At 47.3% G+C, this 19,233-nt stretch overlaps 4 protein-coding genes across 4 annotated transcripts; 3 read left to right on the top strand and 1 right to left on the bottom strand.

The window, feature by feature from the left end:
* Window positions 10,170–10,712, top strand: LOC8084124 (zinc finger A20 and AN1 domain-containing stress-associated protein 7). Its single transcript, XM_002466278.1, has one exon. The coding sequence runs from the start codon at window positions 10,170–10,172 to the stop codon at window positions 10,710–10,712; it is 543 nt and encodes a 180-aa protein (XP_002466323.1).
* LOC8084123 (basic blue protein) lies at window positions 12,751–13,238 on the top strand. The gene is made up of 2 exons (XM_002466277.2): window positions 12,751–12,895; window positions 13,033–13,238. The coding sequence occupies exons 1-2, from the start codon at window positions 12,751–12,753 to the stop codon at window positions 13,236–13,238; spliced, it is 351 nt and encodes a 116-aa protein (XP_002466322.2).
* On the top strand, window positions 14,281–14,874 carry LOC8061188 (basic blue protein). Its single transcript, XM_021451368.1, has 2 exons — window positions 14,281–14,541; window positions 14,576–14,874. The coding sequence occupies exons 1-2, from the start codon at window positions 14,361–14,363 to the stop codon at window positions 14,872–14,874; spliced, it is 480 nt and encodes a 159-aa protein (XP_021307043.1). The 5' UTR covers window positions 14,281–14,360.
* Window positions 15,319–15,798, bottom strand: LOC110431785 (circumsporozoite protein-like). The gene has a single exon (XM_021451365.1). The coding sequence runs from the start codon at window positions 15,796–15,798 to the stop codon at window positions 15,319–15,321; it is 480 nt and encodes a 159-aa protein (XP_021307040.1).

Raw genomic sequence — 19,233 nt, 5'->3', positions numbered from 1 at the left:
GATGATTGATTGTAGGTACCATCGGCATTGGAGGCTTGATTCAATTAATCTTATATTATTCATCATTTGATTGAGTCAAGTATTGAAGCTTAGTGCTTATCCTATCCCAATGCCAAGTCAATTAAGTGAAGTCCAAGTGCTATAACATACAAGTGCAAATATTCAAGTTGTGGTGATTTATTGGATTATTTGATGGCTTGCAAATAAATGAGTTGAAGCTTGCAAATTAGATGATCATGAGATAACCAAGGTATATATTTGTTGATCACATTTATTTGGGTGCATATGAGTTGATTGAATTGGATATATATGCAATGTTGCTTGCTATAAGATGATTGAATGGATAAAATAATTAGTAATCAAGTTTGGATTGATTTGAGTTGAATAAGTTCATGAGATGACTTTTAATAAGTGGATTGAATGGATATATGTCTTGTGAAAGTATTCAATCAAGTTGATTTCAAGTTTGATTCAATTTGAACAAGCATAGCTCAATTGCTTGAAATCTGTCCATTTTAAAAAAAAAACTGAGCTAGCAGTGATCAAGTCTGAGTTTGAGTGACCAAATCTATTTGGAATGGCTTGAAATTTGCTGTGCATGCTGTACATTTATGATAGAATATGCTGTAGAAATTTCATGAGAATTGGATAAGGGATACTTCGGTTTTGGAGTGGATCTTATCAGCTATAGTGCAGCAGTTTTCAGCATGCAGCAGTGGTGGAAGAATTGAAATCTAGTAGCAGTCTATAAGTCAAATGAAGCTTAAATTTTTACAGCTGCTAGATGACTCAGTGAATCACATCTCCACCAAATTTCGTGGTATTTGGATCTGTACATTGTGAGATATGGATATTTCTTTAAAGAGTACAGAATCTTCCAGAAAAGTGACAATTATTGGATTGATCTAGAGTCACTTCAATTGAAAGGTCCTCAAGTTGGAAACATAATTATAAGTGTTTGAGGCACCTAAGTTTGGTTTTGAATTGATCTAGAAGCATGACAAGTATGAGTACAAGGTCATTTGATTGTGGAATGTACTTGGTGTACACTTTTAGTACTCAAATTGAAGATCAAGATCAAACTCAAGATGAAGATGAAGTTTAAGTTCTAGTGACTATTGGAAATCATTTGGTAGAAAGAAAAGGACTTAAACAAGTAGAAAGAAAAGGACTTAAACAGGAATTCATGGTTACTCATCATATTAAGTCCATCACTTGAATCAATCAATCAAAGGCAATTCAAGTGAGTGTCAAAAATAGTTCTTTGGAGAGAGGTCACTTCTCCCTATGTGAGGGGCGTGCCGCCCGAGGAGTGGGTAAACCAAGTGTGGTGCTTGGAAGGCTAACATGGAAGTGGTGATCTAAAGGACATTTGAGATGCTTAGTTGAAGCAATCAAAAGGATTGATCAAGAAAGCAAGCAACAACCCAAAAGAGAGCTAGTCATGCTATTTCAAGTTGTATTCTTATTAGTTCTCTCATGCAAGCAATAATCAAAAGAAGAAGCAAGCCAACCACAACAAAAGATAGTGCACTTGATCATAAAGTGGTTCTAAATTCATATGGGTGAAGATTTGATCTATCAATTGGCATTCATGATTGGTCTTCACCAAGCTTATAGTTGGACTTCACATTGCTATTTGGAGCTAAATTGGAATCTTATTGACTATCCTCTACTCCAAGATAGCAAAGGTATCATTGTAATGTGCATGATCATTTCATCCTTTACTAGTATGCGGTTAGTGCATATAGTACATTCTTCATAGGATCATGCATGACAAATGAAAAGTTTTAAATTCATAACCTACCACTATTGCTTGAATGATTAATTGATCTAGTGGTATGTATATGAGTTTGTTCATGAGCTAGTGAACCTAAGTACTTGATCTATTTTGGATTGTTAACAAGTGACAAGTACAACATTGGCAAGATAACCCTTAATGTGAGGTGTGAAAAAGCTTGTCATTGGTTCAAACCGGACTTGGAAGCTTAGGCAAATCAACATAGTTCAAGTCAACAATTAGAAGCTCATGATGATTAGAGTACAAGAACAAGACAATAATGCAAGTGGATATCTAGACTTAAATGTTTCTTCAAATTGGTATCCAACAAATGGTACTCATGATGATAGCAAATGTTCAAGATAGCAAACAAATGGTTCCATACTAGAAGACCTTAATTGGTAGAAGAACCCCATATGGTATCGGACAAGATATTTCAAATGATATCACATTTATACATATGGTATCTATCAAACAAGAAGGCGGTTCCACAAGTGATCCTCAACTTTAAGTGATCATCAAGCAAAGAAAGTTCCCTCACCAACAAGATTGACAAGTGAATGACCCATGCTATGACATAGGGGGAGTGCCCCACCAAATGGTATCAAGGTCAAAGATCCTATGTGGTATCTCAAGAGCAATTCAAGTAATGTCATTCCAACACATGGTGATGTCCATCAAAAACGCAAGATTCAAGCCTCAACCATCTATCCCAATGCAATCCTTTGTCACAATGAGATTCACTCTTTCTCAATTGGTATCAAGATTTAATTGGTATCACATACCTTTTATGGAAATTGATGACAAAGGGGGAGAAGTTGGAACAAAGATATGATCATGGGATAAGTTGGACAACAAAGATATATTTCAAGGGGGAGAGATCAAAGATGGACATGGACAAGGGAGCAACATAAAAAAATTGGATCAAAAGTCTTGGACAAGGGAAGCACACAAGTAGGGGGAGCAAGCTCATGAACATTGATTGTTTGAATTTGATATGTGCATATTCATGTGCTTGCTTGCATTGCATAAGTTTTTAAATTCAATATGCATGCTTGTGTGGTGTATGCTAGTTATAGAACTTGATTGATGATATGATAACTAGCATGCATAGGTTGGTAGCTAGGCTAATGCTTTTCAAGTAAAAACTAGACCCTTGCTTTTAATGTTGATCTCACGGGGTTTCTAGTGTTTTTGTTGTCTAGCTACACATGGTCGCAGTGGGGTTTCCAGCAAGCGTCTCTCGGTGGTGTAGAGGTTGTCGCAGTGGGGGTTGTGGGGGCGTTGGGAGACGGCGACGACGTCGACGGCAAAGGGCTAGATCAAAGGACTCCGGCTCGGGAGCGCCAGCTGATCAAGCGAGTTTACCACCTACTACTACTGCCTCCGATTTCGCGCACTCTTCTACTGTCGCTTGTTGTCCCCATGAGCTCGATCTGCTCGATGTGGTGCTATGCGAGGGCTCGGGGACTCCCACTTGGGTTGATGAAAGGTCCTTGTTTGGTTTTGGTAATTGAGTGACAACTTAGGTGGACTAATAGTGTTTATGTGAGATACACAGGAGATTAGTCCACAGGTGATGATGTGATGATGGAGGAGCTCATTGCATATGAGACATGACATGGAGTCATGTGACCAAGGTGGAGAAGATCAAGATGAGGCTTGGCTCGATGGACCGGTTGCAAGAGTGAAGGGCAAGTCGGAGGCTTTGAAGCGAGGGACCGCGTGTGGCGGTGAAGCTTGAGCAAGACTTGGCGCCGATGGACCGAGGCAACGGTGAAGAGCAAGTGAGGTCAAGATCGATGAACCAATACGGTCGCGTGATGATATGAAGTGGATCATATCATTTGGTGATTGGTTGGTGCATGTGTTGCATCAACATTGGAGGAGATGGAATGGAAAGCGCAAGGCAAAGGTATAACCTAGGGCTTTTCCATTTCACCGGTCATAGGTGTGTAGAGAAGTTTATGACCGGATTTAGGATAGATGGCCGTACTATCAAGAGGGGCAAACTTGTTTGCATATCGGTCATCTAGTGCCACTTGAGCGATCTAACTTTGCATACGTGTTAGGATCGAGTGGCGTGGCAAGTTGAGAGGCTAACTCCTTTGGTGAAAATGTTTGTGAAAATGCTAACACACTTGCACATGATGGTGTACACTTGGTGGTGTTGGCACATTTGCAAAGGAGAAGGTGTTGAAGTTGATTTTGTTCAACTTGGAGAAGAGAGAGAAGTCTTTCGGTGTTCTCCGGACATTAGGATGACATTTAGTTTTAATACTGCTTTAATCCATTTTGATTTGGATTGAGTATTCATTTTTATTGGATAGTACTCTAAGTAAGCTTTCCAAAATGTCCAAGATCATCGAATTCGGAGTTCGGAGCTAAAAGTTAGCAACCTAACAAGTTGAACTGGAGGCACAGGACGCACTGTTCCAGCGTCCGGTGGCACAGGACGCTGAGAGTCCGGTGCTGCTGCAAGTTTGCGTTGCTCTCTGCGTGTGAGTCCGGTGAGCACCGGACCGTCCGGTGTGAAGCAGCAGAGCGTCCGGTGCTACTATTCCAGACGCGCGTGCGTGTGCTAGCCGTTGGCGGCAACGGTCAAGTTCAAACGGCTAGTGACACGTGGCTGTTTTTGGAGCACAGGACGCACTGTTCCAGCGTCCGGTGCTACCTATAGTGAGTCCGGTGCTCACGACTTTTGCCCAGTGAAGGGGCAACGGCTAGTTTAGCCCTTGGGGCTATAAATAGAAGTGGTGGCCGGCCTTGGCCGGTGCAGAGCACCCTTGGGACTTAGTGTCCATGCTTGGGGAGTGCTAGGAAAGCCTCTAACTCACTTGTGCTTGCAAGAGTGCGAATCTATAGCGAGTGAGTGATTCTAGTGCGTTGCATTGAGAGATTGCATCGAGTGGAACTAGGTGTTCGTGTTGCAAGCCGGTGGTGCTTGTTACTCTTGGAGGTTGCCACCTCCTAGACGGCTTGGTGGCTTGTGACTCCGTCGAAGCACGCAAGGAGATTGTGCGGTGCTCCGGAGAAGAGATTGTGAGGGGTACGGTGCTCACCCCGTGGGGATCGCGAAGAGCAACTCTAGTTGAGCGAGACGTGAAGAGCGACAAGTGGTCCGGCCGGGTCAAGTGCTAGAGCTTGTGGTAAGCACTCCACGTGGGAGAGTGTGACTTGCGGGTCACCACTAGCAAGAGGACCGTCGGCAACCTTGGAGCTTGTCTCAACAGGGACGTAGCTTGGTGGCAACCAGTGAACCTCGGGAGAAAATCATCGTGTCAACATTGTTCTTCCCGTTGGTTTGCATGTCCCTAACACAAGCTTGTGTTTACATTCATATACTTGTGCTTGTAGTTGCTCTTGTAATTAGTTAGCTTGTGTAGCTTGCTAGTTACCTTCTTGTTTGCGTAGCTAGTAGTAGTTCCCTTGCGTGACTAATTTGGTTTGTGTAACCTTGTTAGTCACATTGCTTAGTTTGTGTAGCTAAGTAAGTTGTGCTCTCTAATTTGGCATTAGTTGCCTTGTTATTGAGCTTGCTAGTGAGCTTAGGCTTTGTGCGCTTTGCCTCACTAGTTTGTGTAGGAGCTCCCCTGGTTTGTAAAGTACTAGTTGCATAGGTTTGTGTGACCTTGCTTCTAGTTTTGGTTAGGTGAGCTTTTGCTAAGGTAGCACCTTGCCTGCTTGTTTAGGATTCTTTTCAAGGTGCTAGAGAACTTAGATAGAGGGGTGTAGTCTTGGCTAGACCGATAGTTTTAATTCCGCATTTGTTTCGGTTAGCCGGTGCGATAAGTTTTAGAAAGGACTATTCACCCCCCCTCTAGTCCGCCATCTCGACCCTTCAGTTGACCCGATGCTCAATGAACTCGATGCCTCGCTTCAGCTCGCTGCCTCGCTTGTCATCAATCGATCGGTTGGTGCTTCGGCGCTTGAGCGCCCGTCTACCTCGCCTGCAGCGTCTCTGGGGGTTCAGGCTTTGTTGGTGGACGCACGCTCACCACTAACGTTGGTTCAGCTTAGCTTTGCGGATGCTGAGGCGTCTGGGTGGAGGCGGTGGGTCCACTCGATGTCAAGGTTGGTGATACGGCCCAGGTCGGGTCAGAGGTGCCCCCGGTGTTGGATCTTTGTCATTCAGGCATGGACGTATGCACCTCGGGCAAAACAACCTCGGCAACGGTGTGGGCGAGGGGATCTCCACCCCTAGCCGCCCCGGATCCAGCCATGCCGACTGTTCCTGCTGCTGCATTGTCGATTGTTGAAAGTTTGGAGGAACGACTATGTCTTCCTTTGCAGCTGCCCCTCATCCATGGGTCGCCGAGGTTGCGCAAACCTCGAACGCCGGCTCCCGTCACGTCGTTGCGGCGCAGTGTGCGTATTGCTGCCCAACCGCGTGAGGCTGACTCCACTAAACAGGCTCAACGTGTCCTCATACAGAAGCTAGGATTCGAGGCACTGTCCCCCAATGTTGGCTCCTACACGGTGCACAAGTACAAGGCGGCTTTACAAGAACCGCTTTCAGACTCCACCTATGATGCGCTACAGCTTCTTTTTGGTGGAGACTTTTACCCAGTGGTCATGAAACTGGACATGATTGGGTTGGATGATGAGGCCAACTAGCCCATCGGCACTAACACCTTTGTCGTTATAGTTTAATGTAATCACAATCTCGCGCGACTGTTGTTTGGGTGTAGGGTGTAATTTTTGGTAATCTCTAGATTACCATAATTTAACTCTGATTGTAACAAAACTACTTTATTCTGCTCAATGAAATACGTGCTATAGCATCTTCTCGAAAAAAAATGTTCTCAATGCCGTTGTCAGCCCGTGTGAGCTCCTAGTGTGGCTATGTGTCTTCTTCTATCGAGTCGGACGAGTTTGCCTACTCGATTCCGGGAGACATACTTTCTCAGATATATTAAAATAATATTTTTTTCATGACGATGACCATAGGCCCTATTTAGTTCTCCACCCAAAATTTTTTCGCCCATCCCATCGAATCTTTGGACACATGTATGGAACATTAAATATACATAAAAAAATAAACTAATTACACAGTTTGATTGAAAAACGTGAGACGAATCTTTTAAGCCTAGTTACACCATGATTAGCCTTAAGTGCTACAGTAACTCACATGCGCTAATGATAGATTAATTATGCTTAATAGATTTGTCTTGTAGTTTCCTGATGAGCTATGTAATTTGTTTTTTTATTAGTTTCTAAAAACCTCTTCCGACATCCTTCCGACACATCCGATGTGACACCCAATAAATTTTCATCTCCAATCTAAACAGGGCCTTATCCCTGACTCCCATCCAAACGCCTTTGGATCTAGGATCCTTCACAAGTTCACATCCTGTCCTGGAACCAAATACTCGGTGGTAAGGCACTAGCTAGTCCACCGCTATGACATTTTTTATCTCTACTATAATTGAAATTTTCTCCAGGCAAATCCTACCTATAAGATTAACGACTCACAGCATATGTCCTACAGATTTAACGGCCCAGATTAGAAGTATGATCACGACCTTACACACCCTCAGCCTCGCGTCAAATTGAACCTCCGTCAGCCGCGTCTCGGGATCGATTTTTCCGATCGCACAAATAAAAGACAACCTCCGTGAATACTAAAAAAAGGCCGCAACCTCCATGAATACTAAAAAGAATGCCGTGGGATCGATTCTTGTCGATCGCACACCAGCAAAAAGCCTTCGTCAATTACTCGCTCCTTAGGAAATCCACCTCCGTCAACGAGTCAAGCACGATTCAATTTTTGAATACACCACAATTTCCGCCTCCTTCATCTACCACAACTGACGCCCGGTCGTGGAGGACCGTTGTCGGGCTGGTGCCGCACCTAGGTCGTCGCACGATCCACCTCCGTCTTCCAGCGATCGTCGCGCTTGGGATTTCAAGGCATCGATTGCATCACGTCGGCTTCGTCATCACCGTCGACCTCCTTCGCCGAAACCATGTTCGACGCCAACAGAGATCTCTGAACGCCGCGTGAAGAACGCCGCATGAAGAACTAGGTCTTTCCTTCATTCGTATCTTACTTTCCTCATCGCTGTGTATGCATGGATCGGAGGTGCAGTTGTGCATTCCACTGTGCTTCTTCTACTACTGCAAAAAAAATATATTATAATATATAATAATACTTAGCATCGACTGAAATTTACAGATTTCAAAAACATCGACTCTCTACTTGCATTAATCTCTATTTATCTCTCTGAATGTATGCATGTGTTATTATTTGTTTCTCTCTCTAAATTTGTGCATTCTGATTGTTCTATTGTGGACAACCGCGATCCTTTTGAAAAATCAAAAGGTGTTGCCTCCTCACCTACTCAATGTCGACGCCGCGAGATACACCCAATGCACTAAGTGACATCACTAACGTCGCAGGTATGATGCCAAACAGGGTACATATATAGTATTTGTGGGTGTCTATTTATTTCCTATCTCTCTCTAGATGACGCCCGACGGACGAGTGAAGAACGGAACTTGCGGCTACGGGCTCGTCGAGCCGAGATGTCCGACGAATAAAATAAGGAGATGAGAAGGAAACAACGTGAGTATTCGTGTCAGTATCGAGAAAGGAAGAAGGCCGAATCCTAGAACTCTGCACTTTATTTGGACATGATGCTGAAGAAACAAAAATATCACTTCATAGACCTCAGATTTGCTATAAGTTGAAATAAAAAATTATAATTTATCAAATACTTACAATATTTAGTTGTATAATTACTTAAGATGTTTGATTTTTTTGCAAATTATCAGGAAATAACTAGGTTCGAACGAGATCAGCGATGTTGTGGTAAGATTGATAAGGTATACCATGAAAAATTAAGAAAAGTACTTGAATGTTGGCCAAACATAAAGTACAAAATTAAAGATTGTAGCCATATAGGTTATGTTATGTGTACTACTTTACAAATAATTTATTCTTTTTACCACTAATAGTTTCTATATTTGTTTTTAGATTCTACTACCATATTATAAGGACGGAACTTATATTTTATTTATATTGGATATGCAAAACAAAACCGTGCATATTATGGACCCCCTTAAAGATGAGGCATGTTTGGAGGGTTATAATCAACAAATGGTATATATACCTACATTACACACTATTGCTAGAAGACTCGGTCTCGTCATGTGACTGACAAATACAAAGTGGACCGACAATATTTATAAATGGAAGCGAGAATATCCACTTGTAACAAAGGTTACAGATAATAATAAATACTGGTAACTTCTTGTAATACATTTCACATTTGTCAGTAAAATAATTATTTCATTCATTGTGCACATCAATAACAACTGCTCTTGTCCAGGAAATTTGGAGGCTTTCTTGTATACTACTTCATGAAATTGTGGGACGGCGAAAATTTGCCACAAATCAATAGTGTAAGCATATATAGCCTATAACAATACATATCTTACACTACAGAAATAATAATAACTAATTATTATTTGCCATGCACAACACTCAACTTCGCTGAGGATGGAATTTTTGGCGGACATTTTGGCGAGCAAAGCAAACGAATGTTTCGACAACATCCCTAAAGATGTCCAATACATGATTAAAGAGTTAGACAAATGTAACATAGATGCTCCTAATACGACAAATAGCTCTATTATGCCTCGTTACATGAAAAAAAATCCGTACTATAATTTTTGTTTTTAGAAGCATCCCAAAATTAAACCGTAGCGTTAGCACGGACATTATACTAGTGATTAAAGAGTTAGACAAAATGTAACATAGATGCTCCTAATACGACAAATAGCTCTATTATGCCTTGTTACAAGAAAAAAATTCCAAACTATAATTTTTGTTTTTAGAAGCATCCCAAAATTAAGTCGTAGCGTTAGCACGGGCATTATACTAGTACCATAAATTATATTATGATCGTGGGACGATGTCAGATTGTTAACCTGTGATCCTAGCTGGTTAATTGTAGGTTACCATGTAGATCAATTCTTTCTTCCATGTACTCCTAAATAGCTACTAGGATTGTATCTTTAACGGTAACGGCTAAGGATCCTAGCTCAAAATAGGATGCAGTCGCGCGACCTTAATTGGGAAAGGGGGACGCGTTGCAGCAAATCCGACATGCATCGTACGTACACGGTACACCGTATCCGCTTCCGTGTCACGAATGGACTATTGATCCGAACGGGACAAAACTCACAGCCAGCCACGCCCGGCCCGCGCCGCCTTGCATATAAAACTCTTATTAGCCCGATCGAGCAACCCCGACACAAAGCCAAAAGCTCGAGATCGACGCCGCGAGCAATCATCTCTCGTCCCCGTCGCCGACGCCCACGACACGTGGTTGGCCACAGCACGTACAAGCGACAGGCGTACGTCGCCGATCGATCGGCAGCCATGGCGCAGAAGCGAAAGAGCATCGACGTCGTCGAGGACTGCGGCGGCCACGCGCCCGCCGCCAGGCGGTGTGCGAACGGGTGCGGGTACTTCGGCAACGCCGCGACCGGCGGCATGTGCTCCAAGTGCTACCGCAAGCACGCCGCCGCCGGCGCCACGGCGACGTCTACCTCTACCACCACCGCTGACAAGAAGACGACGACGGCGCAGGCTGTTTCCGAGACGCCGGCGCCGGCGGAGAAGAAGGCCAAGATCGCGTGCGCCGTCGCGTCGTCGTCCCCTGGCGGCGGCGTCGACAATGCAGGCGCGGCCCGGGCTCCGTCCACGGAGCCGCAGCCGGTGAAGCAGACTGCGAACCGGTGCTCGGCGTGCCGCAAGAAAGTGGGCCTGCTGGGGTTCCGGTGCTGCTGCGGGGAAACCTTCTGCGGCGCGCACCGGTACGCGGAGAAGCACGCCTGCGGCTACGACTACAAAAGCGCCGGCCGCGAGCGGATCGCCAAGAACAACCCGGTCGTCGTCGCCGACAAGATCGCCAAGATTTGAACAAGACAGCAAGGAGACCAAACGATCGAGCAGTGTGATCGATACAGTAGCTACTAGCTAGCTAGTACTAGTAGTTTGCAGGCAGCATTAGCCTCGGCTTTTGTAACTATACTCCACGTGTCCGTGCATACATACCTCGTCCAGATTTATGCCGCGTGTCGTCCGTGAAAAAAAAAATCTCATCGTGTGCATGGTGTTGGAGAGTTCCGACTTGCGAGCCGAGAGAGTAGTGTTCGTTGGGTTTTTTTAGGCGGCGTCCACGTGACAGGAATCTGGAGGTGGTATGCATATGGACGCGCAGTGCATGCTGTCTTCACCAGATTCGATCTTTTCCATACGTACGTGCGTCGGCAGAGATCGTCTAATGTCTCCATATGAATACCGCAGGTCTGCAGACGTTTGTAGGCTACTAGGCTTTGCACCGTTCTCGCGTCATCAAGTGATCGATAGCAGCAGGCGTACAGGATTACAAGAACTCGCAGGTGCGTAACCGTGAGCTCTGGTGAGGCAACTGCTTGGACACGACAAATATAATAGCTTGAGTACGCCGGCTGCCACTACGACGTGCTATTTTTCAAATATACTTCATTGGGTGATTTGATTTGATCCGGCCGATCCATAGCATGATTTCTAGTTCGTTGGATCGGCTTTTGGCTTCCATCCTCACCACAAGCCACGAGTTCAGGTGAGGCCGTATGCTCACTGTACAAAGCTGAAAAAGTTGGATGGCAAAATTTCCAGCTTTGCACGGCCAGGCTGATTGCATTGTTGTTGGGCCGCTGCCGCTGCCGTTGCCTCTTCACCGGACGCACGGCTCGAATCCAAGACGAGGATCATCTTCGTGGTCATCTTGCTGCTGTAACTGTTATTCAGACAACACGTGGGGCGTGCCACTCGTTTTGGACAAATATATGACGCACTCAGTATAGTAGCTTTTTTATTTTCTGTGGTAAAGTTTTCTTTGCTCTTGAGAGCATGTGCCCTCACTCTCCTACCCATTGGATTCGCTTTGAGAAGTGTGCAAACACACATCTCAATGTGAAATTGATAAGTTTAATTTGGTTCTCTTTTGGAATCTTTTAATTTGGCTCCATACAAGAAATCTGGATATTCTTTTTGTTTCTGTTTAATATTTTTGGTATTATTTTGATAAGTTTTATTTAGTTCATTTGATCTAGATCCTGTGATTATGAGAATTAAATGTTTTATGGATCAGAAACACTTGAATTTGTTTCTGTTCTCAATCGTGTGTGTTTAGGTGGCATCAAACTCTCGGGTATCAGATGCCCTGGAACACCAAGTGCTGAGTAGTCAGATTCCTCTTTTAGGCTCTAGCCCAGTGCTTGATCCGCCGGCGCTCACTAACCGCCATGCGGCTCGCCAACTTGTGACAGTTGAATGGATCAACTATGCGTCCAACAAACGAACCCCGTGTCGTCGTCATCGTGTGCCGTGCAAGTCGCATCGGATACACCGCTGGACACAATCGTCCTGTTGCCAAGCAGCCAACGCTACCGGCGTCCGGCGGTCTCACAAACCATGAAGGCACGAACGGTGATCAGGTCAGGATCAGGTGGTGTGTGTGAGAGAGAGAATATTCAATAGCCAGTTATAAAATAAGTTATTTGTAGCCACCTCCATTTATGGTAATTTCATATACTAATTTACGATAATATCAATATATATTTACAATAGTTGGGTTACTATAATATATGGAAATATTTACCATAGTATTATAATAAACCACTTAGTATAGAGTTACTATAATCTCATAAATTAATATAGTAATTATCGTAACTTAATATGGCTACAAAATAAGTTATTTTATAGCTAGCTATAGAGTAATAGTTCAACTCTGTATCTATAGAGTAATATATATTTACATGTGCGCTCAACTCTGATGCCAAACACGGCACACAGCAGCGTCGATCGTCGGCCGGGCAACAAACACCAAAGGCTCTGCACGCACCGGCCCCCGGCACCCGCTTCACTTCCGTGCCAAATGGCTTCCCGTAACACACTGCTGGCAGCTGCAGCCATGGCCCTCGTCGCTACCGCCGCATTGCTCCCGGCGACCGCGTCCAAGAAGACTTTCACGGTCGGCGACGACTCCGGCTGGGACGTCGGCGTCGACTACAACGCCTGGAAAAGCGGCAAGAAGTTCAAGGTCGGCGACACGCTCGGTACGTAACTGTGGTTGGCACCACACTTGCCTTTGCCTGATGCGGCAAAGAAGTTGGCACGACGCCGCCACGATGAGCTATAGCGACGCGGGTCGCGTGGTGAGTGACTAACTTGCCTGGCTCTGGCTGCCTCGCAGTGTTCAGACCCAACAACGCGGGGCAGGACGTGGTGTTGGTGGACGAGCAGAGCTTCCAGGACTGCGTGTCGCCGGACAACGCGCAGGTGCTGAGCACCGGCGGCGCAGTCGCTGTGAAGCTGGGGCAGTCCGGCCAGTTCTTTTTCATCTGCGACGCCGAAGGGCTGTGCGACGCCGGGATGAAGCTCGCCATCAACGTCAAATGATCGGATTGCTCTCCAGCGTCGGCCACGCACCGGCGACCGCATCCGCATGCAATAGTAGCTGTTCGAGAGGGGTTTTTAATTGGTTCCATGGGTCTTCAGTTCAGAGCATGCATGCATTTTCAGTACAGCACCAGCTTATACGAATAAGCAGAGTGATGTATGTATATGCTCTGGTCGTCTGGTCCGGTTCTTCAGTCAAGTTTGCTCTTATTATAATTCCAATTTTCCTAGTTCTACACTTCTACTAGATGTCTGGAGTATACAACCTTTGCTCTTGCGTGAGCTATAATTAATGTTTAAGATATAATATAAGTACTCCTTTTTGCTAGAAAAGGTTCCTGCTTCATCCGTCCAAAAATAAGTATTATTATGATGTTCGTGTCGGTTCATCCATCACTTGCCCGAGTCTCTCTCTCTCTCTCTCTCTCTCTCTCTCTCTCTCTCTCTCTCTCTCTCTCAAGCCACTCGAGATGGCCTAATTAATCTGCATCCCCTGCACATGGAGACTTTTATTGTGTTGGAATCAAGTTTTATCTCCTTTAGCCCCGTGCTCGATCGGCCGGATCGCGCCATGCATGCAGCCCCACCTTGTAACACTTGGATCGATCAAATTCTACTTCCAACAAACGAACCCAGCCTGAGATTCTATATAAGATACTCTATCTAGTAAAAATAAGATTCTTGGAATCGGTCATCAGTCCAGGCGAAGAGACCCCCACGCATCCTGCCAATGAGACAACGAATTCATTTCAGATCCCTGCACTGTGTAGCTGTGGCCTGCTGGGTGGTATGTCACCATTTCCATCGAATACCCCGCAAAACACATCTCTTCTCGCAAACGTTGCCAACGCATGCAGCCGGTGGTCGGCGGTCGCACCAACACAGCAAGCGGCTCCGTCATTCGTTCTCTGAATATAATTGTACACATACGTGCACAATGCGCTCAACATTGATAGCGATACCAAAGCCATATGTATATAAGCGCTACACTCTGCGCCTCTGCGGCATCGATCCGGACATCCAGTGAACGAGTGATCAAACGCCTGCTGCCTGCACTCACTCACTCACACAGCTGTGTTAATTAGTAGCTGCTCTGTGCTATCATCTCTGCAGATCGGAATAATGGCTTCGCGTAAGGTGCTGCTCATCACCGCCGCCATGGCCGCCGTCGTCGTGGGCGCCCTGCTCCCGGCGACCTCTTCGGCGGCGAACTACATGGTCGGGGACGACTCCGGCTGGGACCTCGACGTGGACTACGACGCCTGGGCCAGCGGCAAGCACTTCAAGGTCGGCGACACGCTCGGTACGTGATTGATCACCTGTCGCTACATCTGCAGTCCTGCGTCATCTGCAAAGCATGACGTGCGCTCGCGATTCACCGATCGATGGACCGACCGACGCGTACGGGTCGCGACGATTATTCTTGGCAGAGTTCCTGTACTCTTCGGAGGCCACCCACAACGTGGTGATGGTGGACGCGCAGAACTACAAGGCGTGCACCGTGCCGAGCAACGCGCCGACGCTGACCTCCGGGGACGACCGCGTGGCGCTGGACCAGGCCGGGCGGTGGCTCTTCATCTGCGGCGTCGAAGACCACTGCCAGTCCGGCATGAAGCTCGCCGTCGACGTCCAGTGATGTGATCAGATGGATAGCTAGCCGCGCGCCTCGCTGGTCAGTTGTCACCTCGAGCGCGCTGTATTGCTTGCTCTCAGTTGTCATCTAAGCACATCTGGAAGCCTCGAGAGTCAGTCCAGGACCTTCAGTTTACAGCGTGGATATTCAATTTCGATACGAATAAACGGAGTGTTGTTTTACGATGACCACGACGTCTGCAATATAAGTTAACTTTGAAAATAATAGAATACTGGAGTAATGTTCTACTAAGATTATATCAAAATTAAATATGTTGGGCTCAAAGAAGACTCGGAGGCGGAGGACTCCCGAGCCCCTGGCCCCTCCCCTGCCACCGCCGCCAGCGGCGCCGGCCGCCGTCTCGGCGCCGGTGCCCGCGCTTGCACACCGCTCCACCTCTCTTCCTCTCGCCACCCCTCCCTCCTCTCCACGCCCATGCGCAGAGGCTCACGTGCAGGCCGCTCGGGAGCTGCCGCCGCCCTCGACGTCCGCGGATGCGCCACCGCCGCCGCTGGGCGCATCCTCCGCCGGCGGGCCGCCACCGCCACCGCTCGTGGAGCTGGGATCTGACGCCCCATGGTCGCCGGCCCCTCCTTGCGTTGTTGGAGCGCCCCTCTCGCCGGGTCCGGCCGCGCCCGCCGTGGCGCCCCCGTCACCCCCGCCGCCGTCGGCCGCCGACCACCTCCCATCTCCCTCTGGCGCGGTGCGCTCGCCGGGTGTCGTCACCGACCATGGCAGGCCCCCTACGTCCGCGCAGCTGCCAGCCAGGGGGGCTTCTCGCAAGGATGAGGATTTGGGCACGGACGTGAGCCCCCTCAGTCCGTCCGGTCCCTCTTCGAGCCTGACATCCACCTTGTCCCCAAATGCCGCGCCTTTCCATCCGGGGACGGGTCGGTCTAAGGCCCGTCGTTGGGCGGACGCGGACATTGTTGACACCCCCGACTCAGACACGGCGCCAATCTCCTACCTGGATGCGCTTTGTCGCGCGTCGTTGCCGCCGAGGCTTTCGCCACGGCCCGAGCCGTCCTTGCCACACACCAGGCATTCGTCTTCGGGCTATGCTGGCGTGGTGCCGGGCCGAAGTGGTGGGAGGCGGCGTCGGCACCATCCACAGGTGGTGCACGGCATGCCCATTCAGCCATTGGAGGGCCGTATCCCGGCACGTCAGCGCCTCGGGCGTCGCGGGCGGAGGTGGTGCGATAGGCCGCGTCCGCAGTTAATGGGCATTGGGGTTACCCGATTTTTTCGGGTCGGGTAATTCGGGTAATGAAAATTGTTATCCGATATTAGTTCCGAAAAAACACTACCCGCAATTTCGGATACCCGCTAATTCGGGTTCGGGTTCAGGTATTTCCGATTTACCCGAATTTTCAAAAAACAACACACTATACAAAATTTCAACTTTAATTTATATATAATTTCAGCAGCAATTTGTATAGAATTTCAATAGCATTTTGTAGAGAATAATATATTACTATCACTTGTTCAAACAAAGAGAATTATGTTCTAATAAATTGATAAGTTCTAATATTTAACTATCAACACATGATAAATACAAAGATATAGACAAATATTTGGGTAATTCGGGTACGGGGGATATTACCTGAATTACCCAAACTAATTTCGGGTAATCAAAATCGCTATCCGAATTTAGGATCGGTTACCTCGGGTTCGGGTAATTCGGGTTCGGATCCGGGTAATTCGGGTACGGGTAATGGGTATCGGGTAATTTGCCCAGGCCTATCCGCAGTTGGTGTGTGGCTTATCAGTGCGGCCTGTGGAGGGTCGCACCCCTCGCCAGCGCCGCCGAGGTAGGATCTCCGCCCCTGACGCCGACGGATGATAGGAGGTACTCCAACGACAGCAGACGGGGTCGGCTACCACCTCGATTGTGTCTCGTACCGGCCAGTTGCAGCGCCAACAGCCTCGAAAGATCCCCGTGGAGCTTTTTGGGAGATGCTTCAATTGTCTGTCCGCTACTCACCAAGTAGCGACTTGCCGGTTACCGCGGCGTTGCCTACGTTATCGCGATCTCCACCACCTTGCCAGGGATTGCAAATGCCCTAGACAAGCTGTGGCGCCTCAGCGCGTGTCCCACGGCTCGACTTGCGTGGGGAGGCCTGTGCAGGTCGCCGTGGATGAAGGGTCGCGATGGCGGACTAGAGGGGGGTGAATAGTCTTTTCTAAAAATTATTACGCCGACTAACCGAAACAAATGCGGAATTAAAACTATCGGTCTAGCCAAGACTACACCCCTCTATCTAAGTTCTCTAACACCTTGTAAAAGATCCTAAACAAGCAAACAAGGTGCAACCTTAGCAAGAGCTCGCCTAACCAATTCTAGAAGCAAGGTCACATAAACCTATGCCACTAGTACTTTGCAAACTGGAGAGCTCCTACACAACTAGTAAGCAAAAGCACAAAGCTCCTAAGCTCACTAGCAATGCTCAACAACAAGACAACTAATGCCAAATTAGAGAGCGCAAAATTACTTAGCTACACAAACTAAGCAATGTGACTAACAAGGTTACACAAACCAAATTAGTCACGCAAGGGAACTACTTCTAGCTACATAAGCAAGAAAGTAACTAGCAAGCTACACAAGCTAACTAATTACAAGAGCAACTACACAAGCACAAGTATATGAAAGTAAGAACAAGCTTGTGTTAGGGACATGCAAACCAACGGGAAGAACAAAGTTGACACGATGATTTTCTTCTGAGGTTCACTTGGTTGCCACCAAGCTACGTCCCCGTTGAGACAAGCTCCAAGGTTGCCGCCGGTCCTCTTGCTAGTGGTGACCCGCAAGTCACACTCTCTCACGTGGAGTGCTTACCACAAGCTCTAGCACTTGACTCAGCCGGACCACTTGTTGCTCTTCACGTCTCGCTCAACTAGAGTTGCTCTTCGCGATCCCCGCGGGGTGAGCACCGTACCCCTCACAATCTCTTCTCCGGAGCACCGCACAATCTCCTTGCGTGCTTCGACGGAGTCACAAGCCACCAAGCCGTCTAGGAGGTGGCAACCTTCAAGATTAACAAGCACCACCGGCTTGCAACACGAACACCTAGTGCCACTCGATGCAATCTCTCAATGCAACGCACTAGAATCGCTCACTCACACAATCGGATGATCACTATCAAGCATATGTGAGTTATAGGCTTCACTAGCACTCCCCAAGCATGGACACTAAGTCCTAAGGGTGCTCAGCACCCACCAAGGCCGGCCACCACTTCTATTTATGCCCCAAGGGCTAAACTAGTCGTTGCCCCTTCATTGGGTAAAAAGTCATGAGCACCGGACTCACTGCAAGTAGCACCGGACGTTGGAAGAGTGCGTCCGGTGTTCTAGAAACAGCCACATGTCACTAGCCGTTTGAACTCGACCGTTGCCGCCAACGGCTAGCACACGCACGCGCGTCTGGACAGTAGCACCGGACGCTCTGCACCGGACGTTGGAAGAGTGCGTCCGGTGTTCTAGAAACAGCCACGTGTCACTAGCCGTTTGAACTCGACCGTTGCCGCCAACGGCTAACACACGCACGCGCGTCTGGAACAGTAGCACCGGACGCTCTACTGCTTCACACCGGACGCGTCCTGTGCGCACCGGACGCATACACAGAGAGCAACGCAAACTTGCAGCAGCACCGGACTCTCAGCGTCCTGTGACACCGGACTCGTCCTGTGCACACCAGACTCGTACGCAGAGAGCAACGCAAACTTGCAGCAGTACCGGACTCTCAGCGTCCTGTGCACACCGGACTCTTCCTGTGCGCACCGGACTCACAGCGTCCTGTGCCTACAGTTCAACTTGTTAGGTTGCTAACTTCTAGCTCCGAACTCCGAATTCGACCGGATTCGCCCGCGCCAAGAGGGATACTCGACGCCCTGCGTACTGGAACCTTGTCGTCGAGCGAGGTGGAGGGCCTGGACGCGCTGTTCCCAGCGTTTAACGGGCGCGCGCGCGAGCTCTTCCGGGAGGACTCGTAGGACGCGCCGTTGAGCTTATTATGGTTGATCCATTTATGTAATATCGGCTCACAGAACTCTTTGCTAGGTCGGTCCAGCTAATGATCACCTAGCGCGTTTGTTGCGCGTTGGTTGTATTTAAACTCTTTCTTCTTAATATAATGATACGCAGATCTCATGCGTATTCGAGAAAAAAAATTAAATATGATTTTCATAGATCCTTTCTCTTGTGCAAAAAACACAAAAATATTTACTCATAATATATTATTAACTTTAATTTTCATACTATTATGTGTGGTTACATTTAAACATCTACTTTTGTGACTTTCTTTGATCACGCATAAAAATATATGATTCAAGTCAATAAGAAGTTGGTTGTCGATGTATCAAGTAG

This window comes from Sorghum bicolor, chromosome 1 (genome assembly GCF_000003195.3).
Source record: "Sorghum bicolor cultivar BTx623 chromosome 1, Sorghum_bicolor_NCBIv3, whole genome shotgun sequence".
Classification (NCBI taxonomy): domain Eukaryota; kingdom Viridiplantae; phylum Streptophyta; class Magnoliopsida; order Poales; family Poaceae; genus Sorghum; species Sorghum bicolor.
The sequence above is the reverse complement of the archived record's forward strand: the minus strand, read 5'-3'. Positions and strand labels throughout refer to the sequence as shown.

What these genes read in the sequence shown, in the direction of transcription:
- LOC8084124 (XM_002466278.1), top strand. Translation starts at nt 10,170, where the DNA reads ATGGCGCAGAAGCGAAAGAGCATCGACGTCGTCGAGGACTGCGGCGGC.
- LOC8084123 (XM_002466277.2), top strand. Translation starts at nt 12,751, where the DNA reads ATGGCCCTCGTCGCTACCGCCGCATTGCTCCCGGCGACCGCGTCCAAG. An exon ending in CAAGGTCGGCGACACGCTCG is followed by an intron (nt 12,896 to 13,032) that starts GTACGTAACTGT and finishes GCTGCCTCGCAG; the next exon opens with TGTTCAGACCCAACAACGCG.
- LOC8061188 (XM_021451368.1), top strand. Translation starts at nt 14,361, where the DNA reads ATGGCTTCGCGTAAGGTGCTGCTCATCACCGCCGCCATGGCCGCCGTC. An exon ending in CAAGGTCGGCGACACGCTCG is followed by an intron (nt 14,542 to 14,575) that starts GTACGTGATTGA and finishes CTACATCTGCAG; the next exon opens with TCCTGCGTCATCTGCAAAGC.
- LOC110431785 (XM_021451365.1), bottom strand. Translation starts at nt 15,798, where the DNA reads ATGTCCGCGTCCGCCCAACGACGGGCCTTAGACCGACCCGTCCCCGGA.